Genomic DNA, 17,593 nt, shown 5'->3' on the forward strand with positions numbered 1-17,593 from the left:
TCTAGCTTTTTTTTTAAATGTTCGTTTTGATATTTCAATATTTGTTTAGATTTATTCACCTACTAATTTCTTGCTTACACTCCTTGCATCTCAGTTTTTCCCTTTGGGTTTAATTTGTTTCTTCCTGAAAGCACTTCCAACTCACTTGTTTGTTGCTCAAGGGTACTGACCACTTCTGGGCTTCAAGCCGCCTTGGATCAGCTCCTACCTTTTTCAACAGTACTCTCTTGCTAACGCTTGCAAATGTTTTCTTTTTCAACATGACCCCACCTGCTTTCTGTCTCTCAAGGATTCATCATGATGTCTTGTCTAATGAACCCCTTCTTATGGTCTAAAGCAGATATCGATTCACTCATTTCATTTATTTTTTAAAGGTATATTTTTTTAAGAGCATAATTTTATTTTTATTTCATTTTTTTGGGGGGGTAGTTACATTTATTTATTTAATGAAGGAAACTTGTAAGGATTGAACCCAGGACCCTGTGCATGCTAAGCATGAGCAATACCACTGAGCTATACCCTCCCCCGATTCATTCATTTTAAAAACATCTTTCCTGTCATTTGAGTGCATTAATTAAAAATCAGGCCAAATAGCTTTTACCTGCAAGAACATACATAATCATTTCTCATAACTGTCCCTGACAGTAAGTCTGAAAGGCACTCTCGAGGAGTAGAAAGAACATGGGCATTTGAGTCATGTATCTTGGAGCAAATTTTGATTTTATTATATTCTGTTTGACTTCAGGTAGTTATTTAACCTCCCTGAGACAGATGGTTACTTCATCCATAAAATGGAGATGATTATACTTATGTATTTGGAGATTATATAAAAACTATTCAGCACATTTAGATTTTCCATATATGTTAGCTTCCTCTTTTGCTATATGAACAATAGAATTAAATGTTTTGAATTTCTACTTGTGTCATAAACTTCATTTTCCATTGCATTAAAGTAAAAATACTTGTCCAGTAAGTGATATTGCGTAGCACATAGAGTTTGATTTTATACATTCTAGCAATTCTTTTGTTTTTATAATTTGTTTTTCGCTATTGGTTGTGATCATATTGAGTTTTAAAATTTATTATTTTGGCTTTTTTCCTATGCTAATGATACATCAGTGGAATAATACAGTTTGCCCTTGAACCAGGCAGGGGCTAAGGGGGCTGACCCTCAGTGCAGTTGAAAATCCATCTATAACTTATAGTTGGCCTTTCACATCTGCAGTTCCTCCACATCTGGATTCAACCAACTGTGAATTGTGTGGTTCAACCAACTGCAGCATTTACTATTGAAAAAAATCTGCATGTAAGTGAACTGGTTTAGTACAAACCTTTGTTGTTCAAGGGTCAACTGTATGTGAGCAATATCAGTGAATCTGAAAAACTTCTAAACTATGTACTTTTAAAATGAATTCATAATAATCCAAAAGGATTCTACTTTTGATAAAAGGCAGAACAAACCAGATTTCATAATATAAGCACTGATTACAACTTTAAAAAAAAAATGCACTAGAATAGCCTTAATTTTAGCAATTAAAGATTTTTGAAAGAGCACAATTCCCTCCCTCCCTGCCCCCAAAATTTGGCTAACACAACTACAGGGTATCCATTAAAGAAACTTATGCAAAAATAAAATAAAAGTAATTAATTTTGAGAAAGCAAAACTAACTTTTATTATGTTGCTTTCAAAACGGTAAAAAAATCTTTCACCTAAAACAACAGCTCTATGTGGTTACAACTGATCTGCCATCAAAATAGCCATCTCTGAGTATTACTTATTTAGCTACAAAAATTAAGGCTCAGACACAAATGAAAAAACAATATTAAGGGCACAAGTAAAATAAAAAATAAACTAGTTATAAATCAGATAACTCACAACCAACAGTTTAGCAACATAGTACATATTTATAAAGACTCTTCTGGGACACTATATTAAGGCTTAATGTACATTCAAGTCAAGCCAGCTTTTCAGGAACTATTTTAATGTGGAAGATTCTTTAACAATGGAATCTTACAACCAGAAGGTCTCAATGACTTGGAGCATCATGTTTGGAGAATAAGAAATATGCTAGAGAGAGTCCAAACCATTCTTCTATAATAATAATTACATCTTGTTTTATTTGTCCTAGGAGGAAAGATAGGCCTATGAGAAAGAAATACCATTCTGATCTATAGTTTGAGATCTGACTAGGAGGAAAGAGTTGGCTTAGGGGCATCTCATTTAGTAAATGACTAGCGCCCTAAGCTATAAAGGATCCCACGGGGGTTTTTATTTTCAGAGAACAAAATCCTTGGCTGGGTAGAAAAGGTCAGGCAGAGAGGGAGAAAGAAGGCGAAGGAAGGAATCATTCAGTATTTGTGTTTTGTTTACCATGAAGGTATGGGTATAAAACCCTACTTTTTGAGGACCTAAATTAATTGCTTTCAGAATAATATCTTTAAAAAAATGTTAGAAAACCTGAATTAACCATTTTCAGAAAAAGACAACTTTAAAGAGTTGTCAATAAAGAGTTGGGACAAATGTGTCACTTTCTTTCCCAATGTTCTTCAAATCTTAATGAAGCATGAAATCCTCTTAGTCATAGTCTTAAAGCTACTATTTTAAATAAGCACTTATTATGTGTCAGGTACTGTAGAAAAATGCTTTATATACATTCACTCATTTAATTTCTATTTTTTTCCTGCCTCTTTTAGCAAGGCTTATTTTTAAAATTCCAAATGAAATGTTATGAATAGCACTTTTCCAGAGTACGGCCATGAAATCTTAAGGCACCAATATCAATCCCAAGCTTATCTTATGAAAATTTCTTGTCTTCCACCATTTGCAGGTCCCATCCAATGCAGCTAGAATGATCACAACTGATTGGTTAATTCGTGAGGCTGGATTTTGAACTTCATCTAAAAGCTTGTAATAGCAAAGACAAAACATGAGGAAACTCCAAATTTATCATAATCTCAATCAAGAAACCAGATGACTTCGAGAGCCCTTACTTGTAGCAAGCAATCTGCCTCTAATAATCTTGCTCAGTGCATACTACTGAAAATGAAATCTACAAATTTCAAACCAGGGTTATTCAAAGAGCGTTATGTGAACCTGGTACTAGCCCAGGGCAACATTTTCTATATTACTAAGTACAGTGCTTAGTTCAGCTAACATTTTTTTTTTTAAATAGCAAGATACTCTTGGTGAAGGAGACTGTGTTAACTTACATTGTAGCCCAAGCTCCTTACCTACCATGAACTGGTAACAAGCAGCTTGTGGGCCAGCTATTCTGAGCAACACTGCTCTAGATTTCAATTCTGGACATTACCTCTAATTTTCTGTCCCTGATGCCACACAAAATTTAAGTAAATTACCAACCAAATACTTAGCTTAAACGGTTACACAGTAATGGAAAAAGCAATAAAATCCAGCAATTGACCTCACCTTTGACAGAAGCAATTTCACACAGGAAACATGACCTTCATAGACGGCAGACAGAAGAGGGGTAATATGATGTTTATCTGGAGCCTACGAAATAACAGAGATGTAAATCATCTTATCCATTTTCATTTCTTCCTTCTAGATCTAATTAGGAAACGTTTGTAACTATTTCAAAAATCCACCTTTACCCATTTGCCTTTCAATACAAAACTGTTTCACAGCTACATGTTTTTAGCCTCTTAGAGAGCTGCCAGAGGCCCAACCCACAGCAGCTTCTCCTTGGGAATTAAGAGTGAAATAGAGGGAGCAGGGCTTTGACCCCAGCTGATATCTGGGCTCTGCCACTTACTGTGCAGCCAGCTGTTTAACCTCTCTGAGCCTCAACTCCTCAATACTGCAGAAATGCAAATGAGGTCCGGGAAAAGGGGAGGAACATAGCCAATGAAGAGGTAAAAGACAGCCACAATTGGACCGTGTGACATGGTGTTCCTTGAAACGTGAAAAGTTCATCTCACTTGATGTCATGGTTACTTAAACATTTTTCAAAGACTCTGAAATGCAGAAGCTACAAAAGGCAAGAGTCCAGAGACGATTGCTCCTGTCTGACCTTTGTCCACAAGTCCAGTTCTTACATGACTGCACAGTCCTATGCTCCTCTGGGTGACAGCCATTTGCCACCTATAGACAGTGCTAACTCTCAAGTGTTTTGGAACCTGAAAGGGACACACCCTAATCCCCAGTTTTATCAGTTAAAAAAAAAAAAATCAATTTGTTCTGCTTATTTAAGAAAGAGTCCCAACTATATATTTTTAAGTTAGAGGAATTTGGTATAACTTCAGACTATATTCTTACTTCAAATGAAGCTTCTGCAAGTTAACTTACAAATCTACAGAAAATAATTACCTAAAGCATACAACGGAATTTTTTTTCTAAAATGACAATGTTCTTTACATACATTAATATCTGCTCCTTTCAGCAGCAGAAATTCCAGGATTTCAAGCTGCCCACAATCTGCTGCATAATGAAGAGGCTTCCTTCCACCTTCTAGTGTCCGGTTGACGTCTTCTCCCTTATAAAAGAAGCCAAATGAAAACAATATTCATAAGGATGGTAGACTGAAGAAGGGAAACGAAGCACCTGATGTTTTATATTCTTAAAGCTGTTAAGAGTTTCATGAAAGAATTACATTTCTTGCGAAGTGCAGTAAGTAACCAAGAACTTGAAATTAAATTCTGCACGATAGTTAGCACACAGTATAATAATCATTCAAATCATGCTTAGTCAAGCTGAAAACAGTACAAAATAATGCTAAATGTAATGAAATATATTACAGTGTTCTATTTCTAAGGAGTTTAATCAGCATGATGTCAGGATGTGGCCATGGAAGACTGATGAACTCACATACTTGGATTTTACACAGATCATATGACATGTATTATAATACTTCAAAGAAAGCATCACTACTTTGATGGAGGCAGACATCATCATCACAAGGTAATCAGTATTAACTATTAAGAATTCATTTCAGCGGGGAGCTCAATGGTAGAGCCCATGCCTAGCACGCATGAGGTCATGGGTTCGCTCTCCAGCATGTCAGTTAAATTAAACAAAACAAAACGTAATTACCCCCCAAACAAAAAAGAATTAATTTCATTCACTCACTCAACATTTACTAAAGCCCTATTGTGTATGGCCAGCTCTGTGAAGAGAGGTGACAGCGATGAGCAAAACCAGACATGGCTTGTGATTGCACAGAGCTTACTACCTAGTGTGGGAGGCATATATTAATCAAATAATCACACGAATACACTAATGACTAAACATAATGGAAATAACAATAACTACATCTCATGGAGCTGTTTTGAGAATTAAACTAGGTGATCAACATAAAGCACTTTAGATATTATAGCTAGTATTAATAGAAACATGATTAACTACTATTATAAGTTATCTATGTACATAAGACATATACTCAAGTACTGAATCAAATCCAGTTAGTCTTTTCATTTTAATGTTAAGGGTCACTATTAGATAATGGATCAATTTTTCAAACAATGAAGTCATAATAATTTGAAATTACTAAGTATACAGAGGTATTTTTTTCCCCTAAGGATAAAGTTTAACTCCAGGGCTGTACATCCTCTGGTAAGTATCAGAGTCAACTCTGTCATCTTACTTATTATTCAAGGGCTGGTACTTTAAAAAAAAAAAAAAAAAGCGTTCCAAGAGGTGATAGCACTTGTCTGTCACAACAGTGTTCCCAAGTTCCAGCTCAGATGTATATTTCAAATACACTGTCTCTGTTGAAGATCAAAAATTTCATCAATAATCATTTTCCTCCTTTAAATTACTAGATGATAAAACAACCTTTCCCTAAGTACTTGAGTGACTCAAAGCCATAATTGCTAATAGGTTATTTATTCAAGTCAATATGATACCTGCAGTAAAACAGGGGCTCCTATAAAGTATATGGATATAGAAGGAGGAGTATAATAGGCTTAAGATCACTGGAGACTGTGCTAGGGCTCCAATTCCACCACTTAGATGTAGGACCTTAGGCTAGTTACTTTCTAAACGTTCGTTTTCTTATCTGTAAAATGGGAATGAAAATACACCTCACAGGGTTTTAGTGTATCATAAAATGAGATAATCCATGCAAAGTATCTAACACAGTACCTGACACAGGCTAATATGTTTAATAAAGTTAACTATTATTGCTGTGGGCTCCTAATGTTGGTTCTAAAAGGTTATCCATGATTGGGTTAATGAAGGGTTCTGTATAATGGTTAAATATAAAGATACAATTTAATATACTTTATATTCAGAAACAGTTTTAAATAATAAGGGCAACTTGGTATACCGCCTTAGTCTTTATTCACAACTGTAGAAATGTGAGACTATGAGGTAAAGAGATATTGCTTAAAATAATTCAGATAAAACCAGTTTTCCTTGCATTATTACTTCCTTCCCATTATTAATAACTGGAAAGGATTAACTGGTCAGGTCTTCCCAGTGAAACAAAGTGAAGAAATAACTGCAGTAAGCACTCAGTAAGATAGCTTTGCCAAAAATATATTTTCCTGAGTCAAAGTATGTGGTATTTTCCTTTCCTACTTAGTACAAGTATGCAAAATGCATATTAAAAAGGAACTGTTGTGAGTTTAAACTTTCTCTTTTATCCCTGCAGACACTGCTGTTTACAATTCTTATTTTAGCAGACAAAAATGACAGTACTGGAAAGGCTCTGTGTGACTGACAGGAAAGAAAGGCTCTTCTTCTGCAGGCCTTAACAAAAGCAGTACTTATGGAGAAATTCATAGTACTAAATGCCTGTATTGGAAAAGCAGAAAAATCTCTAACCACGTTTGTACTTCTACCTTAAGAAACTAAGGGGGAAAAAGGCATATGGAACTCTCTATACCTTCTGTTCAATTTTGCTGTGAACATAAAAATGCTCTAAAAAAGGTCTATTAAAAAAACAAATAAACTGAAAGTAAGCAGGAATCAATAAAATGGAAAACTGAAAAATAATAGAAATCAAAAGCTGATTCTTCAAGATCAATACAATTGCTAAATCTCTAGCTAGAGTGATCACAGAAAAAAAGAGTAAAGACACAAACTGCTAATAATATCAGACTTTACAGTTTATCTTCTCACAAAGAACTCCCAGGCCCCAGATGCCTACACTGGTAAATTTTACCAAACATTTAAGAAAAAAATAATACCAATTCTACACACTCTTCCAGAAAATAGGAAGCACTCGAACTCATTCTATGAGGTCAGCATTACTCTGATTCTAAAATGAGACAAAGATGCTATAAGAAAAGGATACCACAGGCTAATATTTCTTATAAAGACAAATTCTAAACAAAATTTTAGCAAAATGAATCCAACAACATATAAAAAGGATAATATACCACAACTAACTGGATTTATTCCAGGAATACAAGGGTTGGTTGAATATTTGAAAAGTCAGTCAACATAATTCACCATCTTAACAATCTAAAAAAAGAAAAACCATATAATTATCTCAAAAAGCACTTGGCAAAATCCAATATCCTTTATTGATTAAAAACTCAGCAAACTAGGTAAAGAAGGCCATTATAAGGGGCTTCTACAAAAAAAACTACAATTAACATCATATTTAATTGGTGACAGATTGAATGTTTTTCCTCTAAAAATCAGGAAGACAAGATGTCTTTTCTTATTATTTCTAAGAATGTACTGTACTAGGATGGTTCCAATCAGTGGAATTAGTGAAAACTAATAAACAAAATCTATCCATTTTGAAAAGGAAGAACTGTAACTGTCTTTATTTGCAGATGACATGACTGTATGTAGAAAATCCAATAGAATCTACCAAAAAACTACTAAAACTAATAAGTAATTTTAGCAATGCTGCAGGACAAAAGATCAACATACAAAATCAACTGCATTTTTATATAGCACTAGTAATGAATAACTGCAAATCAAAGCCAAAATCAGTATTATTTACAATGGCATACAAAAATGTGAAATACTTAGTGATAAATCTCACAAAAATGTGAAATACTTATGTATTGAAAACTACTAAATACTGTCTAAATTAGAGAGGACCTACATAAATAAATGGAGACAGCACATTCATGGGTTGTAAGACTCAATAATGTAAAGATCTCAGTTCTTCACAAATTGATGCACAGATTCATTGCAATACCAGTCAAAACACCAGCAGGCTTTCAAAAAAGAAATTGACAAACTAATCCTAAACTTCATATGGAAACACAAACTATCTAGAACAGCCAAAACAACTTTGAAAAGAAAGAATACGTTGGTGGGTTAACACTACCTGATTTCAAGAACTATTAAAACTGCAGTAATCACCAAAGCATGGTATTGGCATAAACTATAAAATATGTAACTTAATTTATAGTGATAGAAAGCAGATCAGTGGCTGCTTTTGGACGGGAGGGAAGGACTATCAAGCGGCACTTGAGGGTAATGGATGTTTATCATCTTGGTTGTAGTGATGGTTTCTCAATTATATACGTGTCAAAACTTACCAAATTGCACACTTTAAATATCTGTAGTTTGTTGCATTTCAATTTTACCTCAGTAATATAGGTTTTTCAAAATCAAGTCTCTGTGGTTCTATTCTTATAAAATGAGATACTAACTAATCAAAATTTGAGGTAGAATGCGGACAGGAATGACCTTCATGGGAGACTTAAAGGGCAAAATCTATTTGATGTCAAGTTCCTTCCCTGTTAGTGCTGAATAAAAAGCTCTTGACTTCTATATCCTGTAACTCAACAAACTACATAGAATAAGAAATTTTAAAGTGGGATAAGAGCAGATCTATATGACCCCTACTAGCTGGATGGGCTTTAGAGATCAAAACAATTGTTTGAATTGCTGATAAAACCTCTTAATTGGTTCCTCAACTTCCAGCCCCATTTTGCCTGCCTCATTCTTTACTCTGCAGCTACAGGGATCTTGCTGAACATGAAATGTCATCACATTATTCCCATTCTAAAAGTACTCCAATGACCATCCATTGCTCCTAGAGAAGAAGTCTAAACAACCTGACATGGTTTACAAGATGTGGAGTGATCCACCCAGTGACTACCTTTCCAGCTTCAATTCTCCCAGCATTCCTTCCTACGTCCTTTGCTCGGTTAACTCCTACTAATCCTTTAGAATCAAACTTTAATTAAACTTCCTCTGGAAAGTCATCTTGACCTACCATAACTTTGAGTAATACCTTCATAGGGGTGCCCAAAGCATGCTGTATTTTCCTGTGTCACTTTCTACTTAATCTGTATCCTACTCAGTTCTACTCTATCTGTATCCTCTATGAATAAGTCAGGTATCATGTCACTATTACCTACTTTTGCATCTCTAACACCTATTATGGTTTCTAACACATAAACATTTACATAATAGAAGCTTTTACACTGAACAAATGGTGAAGTTGTTCAATCAACAGACTTGGAAGTAAGTCGTACACAATACCTTCCTTTTCAAGCAAACACTGATAATGCATTAGTAATTTGAGATCAGTGGTATGTTTATGGTTAGAGGAGGTTTGAATGACAATTTCACCAGCTTTCCAGCAGTCTGGGTAGGTAGTAACTTCAGTAGTGATGGTGAATCAGGGAAGGAAGATAGTGCTCTCTTTATTTCCTTTCTACCTACCCTTGGCACTAGTGACATCAGCAGAGAGGATGTTAGATCTTTATTCTAACGTCATGAAACATTACCAGCTAAAGAGAAAAATCTAACACTAATTTTGCCTCCCAGATTCTGGGGACAGAGGAGAGAGATGCATAATCTCAACAAGTCCCTTAGCATTACACGGCAATCTTACCATGTTTTCTTTCTTTTCTTGCTCTTCCGTCTTCCAAACAGACTATTTTAAATCTCTTCCACTTTTTATAAACCTTGAACTTCTCTATCTCCTCCTTCCTTTTTATTCTCAGCAGATAACCTCATGTCCTTCCTTAAACAGAAAACTGCCTTCAGACATGAACTTCCTCTTGAACTTCTCTCCAGCACACCTTCCTGCAACTGACAAATCCTTTCCTATATAAAGCCAATCCCTCACCTAAATCATCCTTTCTTGTTTTCTTAAAAAAAGGTATTCCTTTGTTTATCTATTTTCTTACCTGTGTTTTCAACCTCCCCTGCTCTACTGGCTCCTTCTCATCAGATTATGCCATTTACAACTCTTCCACTAAAAAAGCAAATAGCAACAGAAAAACCTATCCTTTACCTGACATCCACCTTTTAGTTACTATTCTCTCTTTTCCTTTTCATGGCTAAACCTTCCAAAAGCAGTGTTTATATTTGCAGTATCCAGTTTCTCACTTCCCATTCGAATATGACTTCCACCCTTGACACTATATCATAACCATTTTTGCTGAGGTCAAAGACCTCCACATTACAAAATGCAAAGGTAATATCTCAGTCCTCACCTTGACTGACCTCCCAACAGTGACAAAGAAGATCACTCCTTCCTTTTCTAAACATTCTCTTTCCTTGGCTTCAGGCGTGCCACATTATTGCAGTTTTCCTCCTGCTCTCTGACTACTGGTTCATCGTTTCCCTCTTTTGACTTGTTCGCTTCTACCAGATGTTTAAAACAAATATTTGAGATCTTGGTTATGAATTCAGATTATCATCATATATAATTCAAACAGCTGATAAATTTGGTTAGCCTTATAGTCTTATAATAGTATCCTCACAGGAATACCTTGATTATAGAATTTGGGGGGATGACTTTCTTAGTGATAAAGTTTGTGTTTTTAAAGAAATCATCACACAGGAATATCATATGTCACAGAGTCAGGCAACAGTAACATTCTCACCAAGATATGTGTGTAAATAACCAGGCAGGTGACAAAAAAACTCTGCACACAGCATATACTCCTACTTTACAGATGAGGTAAAGCAGGCTGACAAACCTAACTTGTCATCACATCCAGCCTTGTCTAGCTTCACCTCTCCCTTTTTAGTAAGAATAGTTTTTCCAGTTTCATTTTACTCTCCTTCCTGTCATTACAACATGAAGCCTGTTGGCCGTTAAATATATGACAGATTTTTATTACATTAAAATTGTATTTTTTAACCATATTTTTCTTGTACCAAGAAAGTTGTTTAGAATCTATTTTTATTTTTTCTAAATATAATATATTCCAGATATGTTATACATAACATATATGTAATACTGCAGATATAAAATACTATTTCATGATATTTTCTGGTGCATTGTTTAAATTAATACATTCTATTCAGCCCTACCACAGTGACCATGAAATGCTTTAGGATGTGTTGATTCCTGCTGTTCTTCAATAGTGACATTGCTGGCATTTGAGAAAGCTGGTCATATTTTATTTCTTGAGCACCACTGTTCTATATAGCCAAGAGCCTCAGTTATACTGATAAATTCTCTTATCTGACTATTGGTACAATGGATATCCATAAATCAACTAGCATTTACTGCGAAATCAGGTTCCTAGGCATGCTAAGGGTACAAGAAAGTAGAATTGTGGGTCTGTACCCACAAGAATTTTACTCTTCAATGATTGACTAATTTGACAAAATATGTATGAAATGCTAACTATCAACTGTCTACCTACCTATCTCATCTCATCACTCACAAAGATATAAAGCTGCCTGCTCCACTAACTCTCTACCCAGTATTTCTCAAACTTTTTCACTGAAGTACTCCAAATAGCAAAGGATAGAAAATACATGCTTCCCTGAGTCTGAAAGCAGAATCCTAAAGAGCCAAACTAAAAATTCATTCAAATATATCTGTACAAATATGCATGTATCATGAATGTGAGTGTGTATATATATATATATATATATACACACCACACACACGTATATATGCATATTTTTATTTGTTTTAATATATAAGCCACACCCCCAAATATGAAAGTATTGTTCCCCACTCCTCTTACCCAAGGATGCTTCAGCAATTTGGGCCATGTTTATATGCTTAGATTAACTCCTTGAAAGACTGTAAGCTGATGACAATCTAATTCAGTCTTGTCTATTTCTGATGCCATGGATACAGTATGCTCATATTGGTGGCATACCTTTCCTCTTGAGATCTACAGACCACTAGGCAACCTGTGAATAGACTTTCAAAAAGTTTATATATTCTTTTGTGTGTGTATAGAATTCTCTAGGTAGAGTCTGGGTCAACTTCTCATCAGATTATTCTCAAAAGGGGCCATGACCCCTGAGAGGTTAAGAACCCCTCTCTCGAACTTTCACTGCCTACTTAAGTTCTACTTTATAAAGAGACGTATTAAATAGTGGAAAAACACCGGCCAAGCCCTCAGCTCTAGTTACTTCTGCCACTGCCCACGATGGGGAAGTAAAAAGCCTGGGAGATCTTAATTTCCTCACTGAAGTATCTGTGGCTAGAAAAGATGACCTCTAAAGTCTTTTTATGGTTAGTTTTTGTGCTCTTTACTTCTATGGGTTAAAGGCATCTGGTGGTCCTGTCAATCTACAATTGTTCCCCCCGCTCTCTCTTATATTCTAGACCGAAGAAATAGGTTTTTCTGTACTTTCGGCCATGAAAACAAAGTAGTTCAAGAGTCTGGATGCTGAAAATAGCTGCTACGGTAGGTACACTTAACTTTCCATACAAGCTGGATCAAGCGAGAAGATTTAATACAACATGAACAATGTAAAATATATATATATACATACATTTCAAAGTCAAAAATTTTTTTCTTTCAAATCTATTATTACTTTGAGTTGTTTACTAACAAAGTAGGCATGGATTTAAAAAGGTGAAGAAACACAGTATTTGAAAAAGATACACTTATAATTAATTCAATTCAAAAAACATTTACTGAGCCTATCATAGTTAGTCACTGTGCTACTTGCTTGGGATAAAATAGGAAGGCCTGACTCTGACGGAAAGAATCTGCTCCTTTGCTGGGAAGCTAGATGCAAATAAGTGAATGCCATTTAGCTGAGTACCACAAATGCAGAGGAGTCTAAATGAACAGAATGCTCAGTAACTTAGCTTGTTGTAAATTCATCTTTTATTATCATTTCTATTTCATGTATTTACGTCTTGTGTTGTTAGATCTTAAGGGTCTTTAGAGGTTAGAGACTACATCTTATACTTCTCTTATTTCTACCACAATTTCAAATATGGTACTTTTAAATCTCAATAAAAATTTGTTTTGATTGCTGATTATATAACAGCATATTATAAAATGCTAAATTAAGAAATAACAGTATCAATAAGGTGTCCACTGATTTGGAGAGTGTGGCTGTATGCACACATGTATGTAAGAGAATATGCCTGGAGAAATGACTATATTATGGTGTATCGAATTCTCATAAGCCAACTGGAAATCCAGGAGGTGCTAATTTGGAAAGTACCTACTACAGTGTTGTTGTGAGCCTTCACTGAAATAATGTGATGTGGCTAGAATAAGTTAGCGCTCAATAAATGTCAACTGATAATATTAGAGGCCTCAATAGTTCTCATTTGAACAGCTTTCCACTCAATTTTCCCACCTGCAACAATTCAACAAATGTAAATCAATGTTCCTAAAGAGTAACACTGATCATGCTTCTTCCTCACTCAAAAAATTTCAACTGCTACCCCCTTTTAAAAATTTATTGACATATACTGCTCCCTTTTGTTTAACAGAAAATCCTCATCACGGTACCCAAGTCATCTTCAACACTAACTACCATTCTGGCCTTTTTACTCTCAAACACACACCATTCCCAACACACCAGTGCTGTCCCACATCTGGGAAACCTCATGTTGTCACCTTTCTTTGGTATGGTTACCCCACTTCCACTTTTGTATTAATCTGAATAATTCCACTGAAATTCCACTATCCTTTCAAGATCTATTTTCTCTATAAAACTTTTACATGATACTGTTTTCCCCCCAATACTCTTGATATGTAATTCCCTCCTTTTAATCCTCAGTTCTTGTTTATATGTCTCATATTTATTTACCATTATTCAATTAGGTATTTGTTATTTATGAATTTCAATGATAACTCCATTAAAGAAAAGACAATGCCTTACTTATTTATAAGTACTGCCTACAATGTCTATGAGTGACTTGTGCATAACAGTCTAATTTAAAGAACTGGTATACATTTATACCATCTTTGTCACACTATGTAACCTGCTGCTTACTAAATCATATACACATACAAAACAAATATAAAGAGGTATTTAAAAAACATTATTAGAGTGCCTGAAAGCCATACAATCTCACTGTTACTACTCTGCCTTGGTGAGTGGGAATGGGTACTTATGGGTTGATTATGTGCTCTGTAAAAACACTAACAGTCGTTGCCTATGCCTGGCTTTGATACAGAAATTAACATATGGCTGGGTCAAGATGCCAGAATGTGAAGTACAAATAAAATGATGTTGAATCTGGAGAACACAAAATGGTGAAATTCACTGAGAGTAAGACCTGCTGATATTATTCTCATGAGAAGTGGGTGTGCGCACTATCGATTAATTTTAGTTCAAAAATTAAACATTAAATAGAATATTTCATACTTTAAATGTAATTTTATGTGATTTTAATAAAGATACTAAATAAGTTAAAACCAACAGGAACACATTAAACCCTAATGCTAATACTAAATGTCTGTAAGTTCTGATATTATCTGAATTATGTCCACAAACTTAAAAGGAATGCAAACTGAACCCCAATAGTAAGTAATATACTCTCAGGGAAACATTCCCTGAAAAGCCTGCCCTAACTTCTGTGAAACAAACAGAAACAGACAACTCAAAAAAGCTCAGAAAAACAAACACATTGGCCAACTCCTTGCATATTCATTCTTAACCAAAGAGTTTGCTCCCATCAGATGAAAATAAAAGTGATCCACTATTTTTCTACCCACAAAGGATTATCTTATACAGAGACAGAGCCACAGAGACCTAAGGCACATTCTTGCCTGAAGACAATGTTTTACGTAGTGTATTAGAACTAGACAATAGAGAGTATAAAAGATCTCCCATCAGGCAACAAAGCCACCCAAAAGTAAAATTCTTCTAGCACATAAGCAGGTGATAAGTGTGGTCAGAAGAAATCCTTACATACTGTCTGTTCACACACCCTGAATCTGGATAGCTTTCCTTCTTTAAAGGGTCAGTAACGAGAAAAATATGGGGAGGTATGAAAACTAATCATATAGCAAAAAAAAAAAAAAAAAAAGTATCATACTGAAAACTCAAGAACTTAATTTTAGAAAGCATTTACAGTGTGACCAAAATGGAACCCAAAAGACGTAGTTTCTATGAAAAAGGTATTCTGCACAGCAAAGGAAACCAGAAGTAAAAGAAGAAGACAACCTACGGAATGGGAGAAAATTTTTGCAAGTGAAGCCGACAAAGGCTTGATCTCCAGAATATATAAGCAGCTCATACGACTCAGTAAGAAAAAAATAAACAATCCAATCCAAAAATGGGCAGAAGACCTAAACAAGCAATTCTCTAAGGAAGACATACAAATGATCAAAAGGCACATGAAAAAATGCTCAGTATCACTAATTATCAGAGAAATGCAAATCAAAACTACAATGAGGTATCACCTCACACCAGTCAGAATGGCCGTCATTCAAAAATCCACAAATGACAAATGCTGGAGAGGCTGTGGAGAAAGGGGAACCCTCCTACACTGCTGGTGGGAATGCAGTTTGGTGCAGCCACTATGGAAAACAGTGTGGAGATTCCTCAAAAGACTTACCATATGACCCAGGAATCCCACTCCTGGGCTTGTATCCAGAAGGAACCCTACTTCAGGATGACACCTGCACCCCAATGTTCATAGCAGCACTATTTACAATAGCTAAGACATGGAAACAGCCTAAATGTCCATCAACAGGTGACTGGATAAAGATGATGTGGAGTGTATATATACAGGGGAATATTACTCAGCCATAAAAAAGAAATAATGTCATTTGCAGCAACGTGGATAGACCTAGAGATTACCATATTAAGTGAAGTAAGTCAGACAAAGACAAATAGCACAAGGTATCACTTATATGTGAAATCTAAAAAAAAAAATACAAATCTTATTTACAAACCTAAAACAAACTCATGGACATAGAAAACAAACTATGGTTACCAAAGGCGAAAGGGCAGTGGAGAGATAAATTAGGAGTTTGGGATTAACAGATACACATTACTATATATAAACTAGATAAACAACAAGGACCTATTGTATAGCACAGGGAACTATATTCAATTTCTTGTAATAACATATAATGGGAAAGAATCTGAAAAAAAAAATGTATGTATAACCAAACTGCTTTGTTGTCCACCAGAAACTAATATTGTAAACCAACTAGACTTCAATAAAAGACGAAATTTTAAAAAATAAATAAATAAACACATACACACATACACAAAATTGCACCGAAGTCAGAGATGGGCAGCACTACTCAAATTAAGAAAATTTAATTAAAGATTTGAGAACAAGTTTAAGAAATTCTGCCAGAATACAGAGGTGATAAACAAGGAAATAAAAATTTAAAAAAAGATTACTGCTGTAACTAAAGTTCAAACCTATAAATAATACATAGCCAGAAAAAAGGGAAGTGAGATAGTTACAAAAATAAATTTTTTTGAGCTCAAGAAAGGCCTGAACCTGCAGATCATAAAAGCTCACCATATTATAGTAAAAATTCAACAGACTCTCTCATTAATACAGCTTTGCAATTTGTTTTATAAGTAAAAAAACACAATAACACTAAAGAAAATCAAATATGTCTGATGTCTTATTTTTTACCTCTCTGTCACACCGAATTCTAGAGAAGAGGGAGAAACTAACTACAGTAATGATATTTGGAGAAGGCCTGGGGACCAGGTAGAATCGAGGAGAGTTACTGACACTAATACTAATAATGGGAGACGTGTGAGCTGTTGAAGGTAGGCAGAAGATTGAGAATCTCTGACCTGCAGTTTGGAAAGAGTAAATTATGACTCATGTATTCACTGCAAGCAAATCAACATTCATGTGTAAAGGCAGTCTTGGGTATCAGCAAATCAGAAAATGTATCACCCAGGCTCCCTTGAGTGGGAGGGAAAGGTGAGGTGCACTTTAGGAATTCTAGGGCAGTAATTCTCCAACATTTCAGTCTCAGGATTCCAAAGAATTTTTTTTCCTTAATATGGGTTATAGCTATAGATATTTATCAAATTAGAAATTAAAGTAGAAGACCTGTTAAATGTTTATTAATTCATTTAGAAATAACCAAAAGACATTACATGTTAACATAAATGAGATCTTTAAAAAAAAAACAAAACAAAAATGTATTCTACCCTCCCCCAAATGGAGAAGGATGGCACTGTATCACATTTTTTGCAAATTTTTTAAATGTTTGTTTCAGTAGAAGGCAGCTGAATTATCATATCTGCTTCCACATTTAATTTGTTTTGACATATTGCTTTGGCTGAAATATATGAAAAAAAATTGGCCTCCCACAGATACATAGTTGAACAATTAAAAAAAGTTTTACTCACTTTGCTTTTACATCATCAGTAAAAGTATCATCACAATCAAAAGAGAAAATAAAGTCTTAATACTGTTATGAAAAGAGTTTTGAATTCATGGAACTCTTGAAAAGGTCTGTGGGGCCTCTAGAGACCTACAGTACTTTGAGA

At 34.9% G+C, this 17,593-nt stretch overlaps 1 protein-coding gene across 1 annotated transcript in view; it reads right to left on the reverse strand.

Annotated features, from left to right (window-relative positions):
• MTPN (myotrophin) overlaps positions 1-17,593 on the reverse strand; it is a 54,873-nt gene that overhangs the window by 16,347 nt on the left and 20,933 nt on the right. The window contains exons 2-3 of the mRNA XM_006186093.3: positions 4,380-4,493; positions 3,428-3,511 (exon numbers count right to left, since the gene is read on the reverse strand). Of these exons, the coding sequence (XP_006186155.1) occupies positions 3,428-3,511; positions 4,380-4,493 (198 nt within the window). The remainder of the gene's footprint in view (positions 1-3,427; positions 3,512-4,379; positions 4,494-17,593) is intronic.

Source organism: Camelus ferus, chromosome 7 (assembly GCF_009834535.1).
Source record: "Camelus ferus isolate YT-003-E chromosome 7, BCGSAC_Cfer_1.0, whole genome shotgun sequence".
Classification (NCBI taxonomy): Eukaryota; Metazoa; Chordata; class Mammalia; order Artiodactyla; family Camelidae; genus Camelus; species Camelus ferus.